General features: G+C 48.3%; 1 protein-coding gene across 4 annotated transcripts in view; it reads right to left on the reverse strand.

Moving 5' to 3' along the window:
- The window catches only part of LOC147887161 (uncharacterized), a 191011-nt gene that overhangs the window by 79975 nt on the left and 97927 nt on the right, over positions 1-13109 (reverse strand). For 3 of the 4 annotated variants that reach the window (XM_087394693.1, XM_087394690.1, XM_087394694.1), the window contains exons 7-8: positions 2567-2680; positions 2220-2339 (exon numbers count right to left, since the gene is read on the reverse strand). In XM_087394693.1, the coding sequence (XP_087250819.1) occupies positions 2220-2339; positions 2567-2680 (234 nt within the window). The remainder of the gene's footprint in view (positions 1-2219; positions 2340-2566; positions 2681-13109) is intronic. The other variant, XM_087394692.1, reaches the window with a different exon arrangement.

Below are 13109 nucleotides of genomic sequence, written 5' to 3' on the forward strand. Positions count from 1 at the left end.
CCTATCACATCCTTGCTTGGGATGACTACTTCAATCAGGTACGATCTTGGCTTGAGGTGACCACTTTTGGCTTAGGGTAACCACTTCAATCGATATTTGACCTCTGTCTCCATTACTGCATCAGCATTTGCATTATTCACTATCCTTACCATGTGCATTGGTTGGTCACCTATCTCTACTACTTGCAACTCGTTACTTATCGTGTACAAATTGAATGACCTTATCTAGATCTGGTCACCAGCTGCACCACATGAGATGGCCAACAGATGGCACCTGGCAAGGGACTATCGCATTGAGCAATAAGACAATGGGGAGTCAATGCACCCAAGGGGCAAGGCTTGGCAAGACAAGTGGGAGTCAAATTATGCAGATGGCACCTCGCAAGGGACTGTCGTGACATTGAGCAATAAGACAATGGGGAGTCAAATTATGCAGATGGCACGAATTGAGGCTCTTTAAGAGCAACAATTCAAATTGTAAACATATGTTCAATCTATATCATTTTGGATATAAAGACTCTAGCTAAGAGCAACGTCTCTCAATGTAATCATATAACTCCCAAAATGGTGATACCATCAAAATAAAAGAAAATTGTATATTCAGAATCAAAACCCACAAATTTTTTGTGTGGAAATCTAGAATATGTATATGGGGACCCAAAACTAAATCTTCACGAGGTTTGATACTTATTCACCCACGATCCATTGACAGGTGCTCCCAGAAGTTTCCCCTCCAATGTGAATCCTGCACTTCGAATGATTTTCATGATGAAAAGGGTTTTGTATGGCCATTGATGAACTTGGGCTTGCATTTCAAGAACCTGCTTGAGTATAACAATACCAAACCACCCACCTTGCATTTGCGATGTCGGAGGTGCCTTTTGCCCATGCTGCCGCAATTGTTGGGCAAACATAGTCTCCCAAGGATGTTCTTCTACTTCTTCCAAATCCCACAAATATTTAATAGTGCAGACCTCGTAAGTCTCATTATCCACCTCCTCCATCACTCTCATAACTTTCATGTGAAACTAATAAGGCATGACTACCTTGATCCCATACACCAACTGGAGCGGTGAATATCAGCTATTGGCTTTGTATGCTGTCTGGTATGCAAATAGAGAAGCTAGAAGCAATACATCCTGATCTCCCACACAATTCATGCAAAGGTTAGTTAGGATGCCACATAAAATTTTATTGCTTCTCTTTGCCAAACCATTGCCTTGATGATAGTATGATGTACATGTTTTATGAATGATTTGGAGCTCGTGCACCATTTTGTCAATTACCTCATTCAAGAAATGCATACCTTGATTGGTCATCAACTCCATTGGACATCCAAACCCCTGAGATGATTTAATCATAGAGAAGGCATCCACCACTTGTGTTGAGCATGTTTAAGCAGCTTGAGCATTCACCTATTTGGTTCCATAGTCCATGGCTACCAGTATGTACTTGTTCTCCTCTTGGTGGCTGGGCTGACTGGGCCCACCAAGTTGAGATCTAGTGACTTGGTACACCAGCCATCTGGTCACTAATACTCTCCTCCTAATACTGGTACTCCGATACTCTGGTCACTAATGCTCCAAGCCCTTGATCACAGAGGAACTCCAAAGCGCTCCGATGTCCTCTGGTCACTGGTGTTCCAGCCCCCTGGTCACTAGTACTCAGGTCTCTTGGTTCTGGTCAACAGGTAGGAAAATGTAGAACTGGTGAAAATGATGGATTTATCAGGTCATCTCATCTCCAAAATCTACATGGTTACTATCCATCTTGTTTCATCTTCACCATCATATAGATTGTCAAATAATCAATCCAATTCGTTACATTGATTTTGTCATTAGCAGGGAAGGTTAATTCTGGTATAGATTACCATCTCTAGCTGTCCTTAGAGTTTATCCCATGTTTGGCTGTTCAAAACACAGTAAAATACGATCATGAACCTGTTCGTCTCTCTTATATATCCTCTACTTGTACTGATTCCAGATTAAGGAATTCAATTTCACCCAAAATCGAAAGTTATAAAGGTGAAATCAAGCATAGCTCTCCTAAATATAGTGTGCGAAGGCAATGATCCAATCTTTCTTACAAAACTAACAGCTTTGCATCTTGCAATTAAGAGTTCACTTTGACATATATGTACTGGCAAAATAATAAAAGCAAAGAAATATATAAAAAGAGACTCAAAAGGATAAGATTTATGTGTGTCGTTGCAATTCATACCTGAGGAAAGGACGATGGAGGACGCCCTGACACTATATACAAGATAGTGGCCCCGACCGCATATAGATCAGACTGGACAGTAGCCCGGTTTTGAAATTGCTCAGGTGCCATGTAACCATACTGCATTAAACATTTAATCACATAATAGTTTTTGGAATCAGTCCTCAATCCTTGGAAGGAGGAGTTAAGTTTTTTCCATGTGCCCTATTCAAAGCATTTTTCCAAAAGGTTTTTACATTTTTTGCAGCTATACCAGTGAATTTTCACAGTACTTAAAAAAGACTATTTTCATAGCCCAGCAGTATATAAAACACCTAATTTTGAACTTGGATTCACAAGCTCCGCACCGTTCCTACAACTGTACTGCCAATCAAAGTAACAGAAGCAACAGCATCTTGGACTGCACCAAAATCCACCAGCTTGACTTTCCCACTGGCTTCATCCATTATGATGTTCTCGGGCTGTACATTCGAAAGATATCATGAATGAAGCAGCTTTTCGACTTCCATAAACCAGTTAACAACAAAAACTCCTGACAAAAAAGATAGAGTACACTCATAATTTATGTAAATCCTATTATCAAATGTAGTTACAAGATGGCACTCAATTTGTCACGATGAAACAAAACTGAATGCAATCTGAGTGACCACATATGCTGATGAAAAGATGAGCTAAATTTCATTAGCTCGTTAGTGAAAAAAAAACCTTATAAGGCTAGAATAAATGCAATCTTACATATATAGAATTCTAGAAAGTCAAGGAAAAAGGAGAGATACAGAGAAAGGAAGACAAAAGGAGCGGGGGGGGGGGGGGGGGCGAGAGAGAGAGAGAGAGAGAGATTTTACGGAAAGCCTTGGGAAGACCAAAGGGTCTATAAGACTAAAGAAGCCTGATACAATGATATGAGGGGTGGAGCCGCTAGGCGGACATCAACAGCCACGATGACTATAAAAAAGAAAGTCCATAATCATGATCATAACCATAACGGCATTGATACATAGAGAAAGAAAGAAAGAAACATGTATTAACGCCCGTGGGAGGCCTCGCGGGCCTATGGGACAAATTGCAAAAAGAAGACTCCTACAAGCTTCAATGGGCTAGAGCAAAGGGCGCGCTAGGGCCCTTGCTAAGTACTAATCTATGCTGATCTACTGAGCTCGAGAGCTCTAGCATAATCACAATCCAATACAAACTGAAACTGAAACTGAATCAATCAATCTGAGAGCTAGGACTCGGAACCGAAGCTCGCGGCACAGTGGTGGCTCTCCAGTGAGCTATGAAGATATCTCGGATGTGCATCTGTCACACTGTCTCATGTTGTGGTGTGGAACACGGTCTCCTGATCTCTGAACCCACTGAGCTATGTCCGGAGTGACCCCTCGTCTCTGTCGGTCTCTCCTGAGGAAAGAAGTGATAGGTTGGACCTCAATAGAATGTGCTCTGGGCGCTCTCTGTCTTACGGGCGTGGTCTCTGTGTCCCTCTCTCGAGACACCACCACATCAGCTCTCTCTGCTAATCCAAGCTGCCCTCATATCAGCTAGCTCCTCCGCCTCTACTCTATTGTGTCTTGGAGCTGACTCAAATGAATAGAAGTTTGTGATGCGTCGCTGTGCCCGATCAACCTCCATATCTTGTGGCCTAGATGCCTCCTGCTGCTCTCTAATCTGTCGTAGTAGTGTCTCTGTGTATCGGTGCATCTCCATCAGATAGAGCCCAATGCACACCTGGTCATGGAAGTGGATCAGCCATGAGAGTGGTCCAAAGCTGCTCCCCTACTGGTAGAGACAAAGGTAGCACTCCTCGATCTCATAGTAGGCTGGGCAGGCACAAAGAAAATGCTCCTCTGTCTCAACCACCCCCACTGTGCATAACATGCAGATCCGCTGCTCTTTGGGTATACCTGCGGCCCTTCCCGCCTCAATCCTCAGCTGATGGGATGAAACCTGCATCTGTCCAATGGCGATCCTCAGTGCATGTGAGACTCCTTTGTCCTCAAGATACTAGGATCTGATGATGAATCCCTCCTCCGATACTCTCAAAAGTGGTCGCGATAGAACTAGACCTTGGTGGGAAGCTCCTAGTCCCCCCCCCCAAGTCCGAGATGTATGGAGCTAGAGGAGATCTAACCGTAGGATACGGTTGATCTCATCTCGTGGGATCGACTCAGGTGGCGCGTCCATGCTGTACTGGAAGGAGGGAAGTATGTCCATCTTGTTATTGTGCCTGGAAAGCCACGCGGAATACCATGTGTCTGCCCTGCTCTTGTTAGTCATCTGGATGACTTTAGGGCCAGCGTTGGTAGTCTCCAGTGAGGTAGGTCCCAAACTCTATGGATGAATGTCACTGTCTGAAAGATGGCATCAACCTGGAGAGGTGTCATGGCGAACTCTACCCATACTTAATGCAATCGTTACTCATCCGATGCTCTGTTATATTGATCACCTTGTTGACTCATATGTTTTGCATGGTCTCAACATTCACAGCAACAAGCCCATGCTTGGGCAAGCCTATGCTGATGATTCTTTCTTTACTCCTAAGAACACAAAAAAGGATCTTGCTCAACTTATGAAGGATTTATCTTTATATGGACTAGCTGCTGGCTTGCAGGTGAATTTTCAAAAGTCTAAGCTTCTGCCTTTGTGGCATAGTTCCTTGTGGCCAAGAGAGATTGTTCCGCCCAATTTGCTTGTTCGTCATCTTGGATACCCTTTGGGATGGAATATCACTCGTAGACAGCAAATAAATTGGGTGCTTGCAAAACTAAAAAAGAAACTGGAATTCCAACATCTTGTCCCCACCTTCGAGCTGCTGCTCCTCCCCGCTCCCTTGCTGCCCCCTCTCCTTCAGCCCCTCCCTCAGCCCCCTCCCTCGCCCTCAGTCCCTTCCCCCTCCCCCTCCGTCAGCATCTCCCTTCCTCCCCCTCCTCTCCCTCTCAGTGACATACTCATGCCCATGGCGCCGGTTGTTGTTCCCTTTCCCTCTTCTCCTGTTACAGCTCTCACAAAGCTTTTGACACCTACTTCCGAGGTGTCATACACTGTGCCGCATTATGCTTCACTCTCCCCTCTCCCTCTCACTCAGCCCATCCTCCCACACCCCGTTGGGACTGCCTCACCCATTCCACTGTCATCTCCGTTCCTCACTCAGCCACCGTCCAGTTTTCAGACTCAGTCCCACTCTTTCATGCCACAGGCACCACAGTTTCAGCATGGACATGGGTGGACTGACACACCAGAGGCCCGTGAGACCCTACTCACGGAGATACATAATTTTTGTGAGCGTGAGATGGAGCTGGCTCGCTTCGCACGGGAGCAGGTCCGCTTCAACCAGGAGCAGAGCCGCATCATACAGGAGCAAGCTAGGGCCATTTGGGAGCAGGCGGATCTTATTCAGGGACTCAGACAGGATATCATGCAGCTCTGACAGGAGGTCACAACCATACACACTGTCCCAGGGAGTACCCCGGTGGTCAAGGCACAGATTGCGAGCATGCAATCTGCTATTGAGGAGACTTCCAGATGGGTTGACGTGGCCAAACGGGAACCCGCAAGGGTCGCTGTTTCGGCTACCCTCATGGAGCAGCAGCAGAGAGCCAGTAAGGCTCTCAACATCAGAGTACGCGGGATCCCACGCACTAAGGCTACACCGATGGTAGATGCAACTGCGTTCGTGACCGCTACCCTGGGTGTGGCTGAGCACAGGATAAAGAGGGCATGGCGGGTGGGGAGAGATCCCAACCGAGAGCAACCCCTGATCATACGATTTCATGACACTCAGGCGCGACTTTCAGCTCTACGACGCAGGTCAGTCCTTCGAGATCAGCCAGCGATCTCTATGGATGAGGATCTCACACCTCTACAAGTTGAGGAGAGGCGCTCTTTGCTGCAGCAGCGGGATCAGGCCCGAAAGGAGGGAAAGTGGGCAGTGGTACGAGAGGGACGACTTCTTACAGGCCCTCGTAGGACACCTGCCCCCTCCCTACATAGGGAAGCGCGGCCTATGAGACTCAGATATCCAATACCCTGTCCTGCACCATTTGGAACCGTAATGGTACCTTATGGTCAGAACCAGGGAACTTCTCGGAATCCTATACAGGCCACGACATAGTCTTCTATACAAAGACACATCAGAGTCCAGAGCGCCCTCTCCCAATAGTCAACGGATATACATGGGAGTCTGCCTACAGAGATGAGACGAGGGGTACAGGAGAGGTTCATGTGGAGTTGCAGTCCTTTTCAGATCCACACTTTGGGGGATCATTTCAGTAGAGTAGAGAGATACACATTCCAGATTTCTTTGGATCCGGATACGACATGGATAGCCAGGATCTGTTTGTCGCAGTTTGCCACTTCCCCCCGGAGACCTCCCACTTTGCCAGAGATATTCGAGGTGATGATGAGACATCCCCATTTGCTGCCCTTTATCAGTCCATTGTTGACTTTTCTAGCCGTGGAGAAGTCCTTCTAGTGGGGGACTTCAACGTGAGGACAAGGACCCGTCAGGTACCACTTCTTGATTTCAGAGATGATTCCACTCTACTGGCAGATGTTGACCTTGAGGAGGCAGGTATGCTACGGGTTTCGGCTGACAGGCGAGGTCCACTTTCATCCTATGGGCAGGCCCTATTAGACCTGGGCAGAATACATGATCTCATTATCTATAATGGTCTTGACAAATGGCCCGCTTCAGGTGGTTTCACATGCTTTCCACATGGGGGGGGCTCTAGTGTTGTTGATTACATCATGGGATCCCCTGTCTTCACATCTCGCATTACTGACTTCACTGTAGCACCTCTCCCCCCAGGGGCTTGTCACACAAACCTTTTCTTTCGCATCTCCACCTCCCTTCGCACAGCACCTTTCACCCCACTCAGGGCTTACTCCACCTACCACGATATACGTTTTGATCGGGATCACTCACCTTCTTACTCTGGCCGTCTGTACATACTTCTCGCTTATATTGACTTCATATCCCTTTTAGAGGATCGTGCTGCCCTTGTCACCCGCAGGAAGAAACTAGACTTCGTTCGTCGAAACGAGGAGGAGCTACTGAACATTTTGTTTAGTAACAACTCTAAGGACTTCTGGCGGAGTTCTAGAAGGACGGTCCCCTCCACCACTCACTGACACCCAGATCTGGTTTGATTATGCATGCACACTTTATGACATCCCAAATCAGCCAGTCCCTAGCCTCTCACACATGCCTCGTCCCACATCCTGCACCCTCTTCACTAGAGGAGGGGTAAAGGATGCTGTAATGAAACTTCATAATGGCCGAGCGAAGGATCATGAGGGACTATGTACTGAGTTCATTGCATATGGGATTAACCTCCTAGCCCCGATCTTAGCAAAGCTTTTTAATGAAGCGGTTTGTTTGGGACTTCCACACACTTGGACCATTAACACTATCTCACCCATCCACGAGGCAGGGGATCCCATGAGCCCGGAGAACTACAGGACCATTATGATTGGACATGTCATGTCCAAGATTCATGCATCAGTACTTGACTCTGAGGTTAGCAGACTTGCAGAGTGTCGAGGACTCAAATCAGCAGCGCAGGCCGGATTCCGGCGTGATCATGGAACCATGGACCACATTCTGATGCTCAGATGTATCATCGAGGAGGCGAGATCACGGAAGCAGAGGGTTTATTGTTGCTTTGTGGATTTTCGCAAGGCGTTTGACACAGTCCCGAGAGCCCGCCTCATACGGCGCCTACAGGACTTGGGTTATGACCAGGAGATCATTTGGGCTGTCATGGCACTTTACGAGAGAGTTTCTGGCAGAGTTCAGGTAGGATCCGGGTGGACAGACGAGATCATGAGTACCATCGGAGTAACAAGGGTGTCCTTTGTCGCCTACCTTGTTTGGCCTCTACATTGACGAGCTTGAGACAGTCATGCAGACACAGGGGGGTGTAGGTTGCTCTCTTGCAGGCACGCTGATCCAGATTTTGCTCTATGCAGATGACGTGGCTCTCTTGTCTTCCTCAGCAGAGGGGCTTCAGAGACACCTAGACGCACTACAATCCTTTTGTGAGTCTCATGATTTGAAGGTCAACCTGGGTAAAACCAAGGTCATGATCTTCAATACATCTCGAGCCATCATGCGTCAAGAGCTGTTCACATTTGCGGGGTCATCTGTTGAGATAGTTTCATCATACACTTATCTTGGGGTTATCTTCTCCGGACCGAGCTTCACTATGAGACCCGCGATGATGCAGGCACGCTTGAGTAGAGGGTATGCCTCATTGGCCAGGCTAGAGAGGCAGTGCTTCCGCTCACACTTTCAGGATCCACGCACCAAGGGGTTGCTTTTTGACTCCTTGGCTCGCCTAGCGGGGATGTACGACAGTCCTTGTTGGGGGCCAGACTTGTCGGATACAGAGTGGGCCCGTGTGAAGCGGCTACAGATTCTCATGCTATCACGGATGATTCGTGGTAAGTCACCCGCCGTTCCTCACCAGATCATTCAGGCTGAGTTTGGGTCACCCCCTTTACAGCTAGATGCTGCATTTCAGGTCATCACATATCTATACCAAGTTAGGGAATATGGGGATTATACCTCGGGGCGTAGTAGGCTACCATGGATAGCTTTATCCTCTTCTATGGCACTTGCAGCAGGAGGAGATCAGAGGTGCTGGTATGCACGTACAGAGAGATGGTTTGAGCGACTGGGGCTCCACATGGATAGACTACCTCCCTTCCAGTATAGCATGGATGCTCCGTTCTCTCCCCTCTTATCACATGAGGTCAACCAGACTATCCGTGAGGATCTACTATAGCTACACACTTTTCGGACCTGGTTGGAACCGAGTGAACTCCCAGTGAAGCTTAGCTTCTACAGAGATCACTTCTTACATATCACAGCGGAGGGTTTCATTGACCCACCAGGATACACATAGATTCACCTACCCCACTCGATGAGGATCTCTCTTGGGCAGTTCCAGGTCTCTTCACACAGACTTCGCATCGAGAGCGGCAGAGCAGAGCGACTACCCAGGGAGCGGCGCATATGCACACTATGTGACATACAGGAGGTTGAGACAGAGGAGCATTTCATCTTCAGGTGTCCTATGTACTATGAGATCCGAGGACGTTTCCACTGCCTCTTCAGAGATAGTTATGGGATTTTAGCCCATTTCCTCTCCTACCCAGACCAGCGCTGTTTGGCAGGTTTCATTCATGAGGCACTTAGACACCGCGAGAGGATACTCCGAGCACGGAGACAGGAGCAGACTTCTTTCTCAGTTGATCCCTCTCAGAGCTCTATCACGGAGTTCTTTCAGCTAGATCACATGGATCCCAACGAGACGAGGCCTCGACATGACCGTGACCCGACAGCTCAGACAGAGGGTCGACACACAGATCACACTTGGAGACAACCTCTCCTTGTTTAGAGTTGGAGCCCGACCGACGGGGGTCACAGTAGCCCTGGTTAGATGTAGAGCTACGACCAAGAGACGTGCCAGGACCACACCTCTGAGTGGCTGACAGCACTCTATTGCCGACTTCATGCCTCCACTGCCTCATCCATCCTGATATCTTGCTGTTCCTGGGGATGATGATGATATTGATGATGATGCTGAGATTGATATATAGTCGACCACCGACATCACTATGTTGTACTTAGGACTTAGTATTGCCATTCTGCATTTTTGGCATTTTGCATTTTGCATTGGTATGGACGCTCGTTTAGTAGCTCCACTACCACACCTCGTTGTATCAGGATTTTCACAGTCTCATAGACCGATCGGTCTTCCGAAGACTTTAATAAACTTTCTTTCTTTCAGCCCGCCCCCTCCCCTCTCAGCCCGCTCCCCCGCTCCCTACCCCCACTCCCTGCCTCAGCCCTCTCTCTACCCCGCTCCTCTACATCCCTCTCCTCTACCCGCTCCCTACCCCCCGTCTCTACCTCCCTCTCCTCTACCCCCCTCTCTCCTCTCCCGCTCAGCCCGCCCCCTCCCCTCTCAGTCCGCTGCTCCCCCTTCCTTGCTCCCCCGCTCCCTCTACGCTGCTCCCTACCCTCGCTCCCTGCCTCAGCCCTCCCTCTACCCCGCTCCCTACCCCCCGCCTCTACCCCCCGCCTCTACCTCCCGCCTCTACCTCCATCCCGTCTACCCCCCTCTCCTCTACCCTGCTCCCTCCCTCCCACTTCAGCCCTCTCCTCTACCCCCCTCTCCTCTCCCCCGCTCCCTGTCCCCCCGCCTCAGCCCTCTCCTCTACCCCCCTCCTTTTCTTCCTATCTGCCCCCTCTTCCTTCTCCCGCAGTGCTTTTTGGAGCAGACGGAGCCTCAAAAGTGTTCGAATCGGCCTCCTCACCTCGATTGGAGATGGATATTCCATCAACCAATCCTACTCCACCTCCACTGGCCGTGAAAACTATTACTTTTTCTAAAGACGAGTTGCAGCAGCTCAAGAAGGACGTAGAGATTGAATGCTCTACCACATTGCTTGCACGCATCTTCGGGTCTCACCCTTCCAGATCCCAAGCCAAAGACTGGATGCTTGCGGCTCTCCCCCTAGACCTCACTCCACGATTGTTAGATGTTCGTCTTCTGGGACGAGGTTTTTTTCAAGTTGTTTTTGACACTCCAGAGGCTGCGAGCACCGTGCTTAAAGCTGATTTTTTACACCTGGGACACAGGAAGATCTTCTTTGACGCCTTCGATATTGGTTTCGACCCAGTGGAGGCAGATAAGGAAATCTTTTCGCTCTTCATCAGATTTCCCGGGCTTCCCCAGGTTTACCATCGACTTCTTTCTGTTATTGGGGAGCATTTCAGCACAGTTGCTAAGATCCCACCCCTCTTTGGGTTACCGTTGACTGCAACAGAGGCAACCAAGGCTGATGGGGTACCTAGAGTTAGGGTCCTCCGTAAGGATCCCAACCTCACGATGGACCATGTTATGATCTAGCTCCCGAATGGTTCTTTTTTTCGCCAGAGAGGAGAGATTACAGGCAGGCAGGACCAGTGCAGGATATGCAGGACCATTGGACACTTTGCCAGGGATTGCCCCAGGAAGAAGAAAAGGCCCAAGAAGCCCTCTGGTATAGCTATCCCCCCACGGCCTCGACAGGGGGGTGGTACTATTAACTAGAAAAGAATTCAATGCATGAGGCTAGACGCTAGGCATGGCGACGCTCAAGGGCCATGGAGGAAAAGGGAATGTGAGGGAAGAAGCGTTAACACATGTGGGGAAAAAGATTAAGAGGGGTGGGAATGAAGAGGGGGACTATGGCACAAGGGGGAAGGAAGAGGGGGAAGAGGAGCATGTACATGATGGGAGGTGGAATGTAGAGATGGAGACATCAAGGGAAGAGAGTCATGCTTTATTAAAAAGATGGGGGGAGAAAATCAAAGTACTAGCTAGGTGGCTTTACGAGAATGAGCGTGTTCCATTAAGGAATAGCCCCCTCCTTTTATAGCCAAGAGAGAGGGTCTCTCCTAATAAATGCATCCTCCCACATGCATGGTGTGTGTGGAAGAGTGTCCCATGTGGGCTAGGCGGTTACGCACTCTCAATTGTGTGCGACAACCCTTTGCCTCATTTTTCCACATACATCAACCCCCATATCCCAAGTCTAAGATACTCCCTTGGTCACTTTCCAATTTTATAATACGTTCAAACATCTAGGAGGACAAGTGGAGGGTTGGCACAAGGAATCTTGCCACCTCATCCTACTTTTCCATTATTTAACTTGCATTCTTGGACTTTCTACACCACCCCCCACATGGGCCTATCCTACATGCACGGAATAATCCAATATTCTATCTCCACCTATTTTATATTACTTGTCCCATGGTCCTTGGGCCATATCTCACTAAATGCACGCGTGGGATCGCCTAGGTGGAGGGGTGGTGCATGGAGGACCCATGCCACCTTATCATTTTATATTATTACTACCATGGATTATGTACAACACACCTTATGGGTCCTCTTACATGGAAGGGTGGCACATGGTCATGCCCTGCCACCTCAACCCTGGGCCTTATGCACACCATATTTTATTATACTATTGCCACACATACAAGCACACATAATTATGCCTTTTACTTTGGTCAAATTTATCCATAACAGTTCCCTCCCCCAGGCAGGGAATGCACAGCATTTCCATGCCTGGGACCATCACATGCACAAAGAAGGGCTTGAGACAACGCTTGTTGATCACCTTCTTGCCATATGGCTCATGCAGCTCCTGAACTTATACAGACCCATTGCTACGTTCCTTGATCACTTTGTATGGACCAGTCCACAGTGGCAGGAACTTGTTATCTATTTGGTGGTCCAATCTGTTATCAAAGCATAGCACAACATCCCCCTTAGCAAAGTGTCTTTCCCATCCCTTGCGAATTTTAGCATCCAAGTGGGCCTTTTGTCAATTCTTTGGATCTCTGTTTGATGTAGTACAAGGCGTCGGGTTTCATCTAACTTCTCAAGTTGTACCAACCTGGCCTCTACATGTTTATCTTCTGTCATCCTCTGTTCTCGTGCCAATCTCAAGGCCGGAATCTCTATCTCTAGTGGTAAAATTGCCTCAGTACCGTACACCAACTCAAAAGGAGTGTGACCTGTAGACGTTTTATGAGTGATGTTGTAAGCCCACACAGCTTTAGTGATCTTCTGATCCCACTGGCTCCTGTTCCCTGTGGCCATTTTTCCCATGGATTTACAAAGAAGGCCATTGGTCCGCTTTGTTTGTCCCATGGACGCTGGATGATAGATGCTAGAAGTGCGGTGATCAATACCCATGCGATCCATGAGCAACTCCGCTGCTTCATTTAAGAATGGACTCCCATGGTCAGATACTATTTCCATGGATGTCCCAAACCTTGTGCAGATACGTTCAAATATGAAATTTGAAATTGCCTTACCATTTGCAGCGGGG

The sequence above is a fragment of the Dipteris shenzhenensis genome, chromosome 23 (genome assembly GCF_047967505.1).
Source record: "Dipteris shenzhenensis isolate YYH24624 ecotype China chromosome 23, Dip_SZ_1.0, whole genome shotgun sequence".
In the NCBI taxonomy this organism is placed as follows: Eukaryota; Viridiplantae; Streptophyta; class Polypodiopsida; order Gleicheniales; family Dipteridaceae; genus Dipteris; species Dipteris shenzhenensis.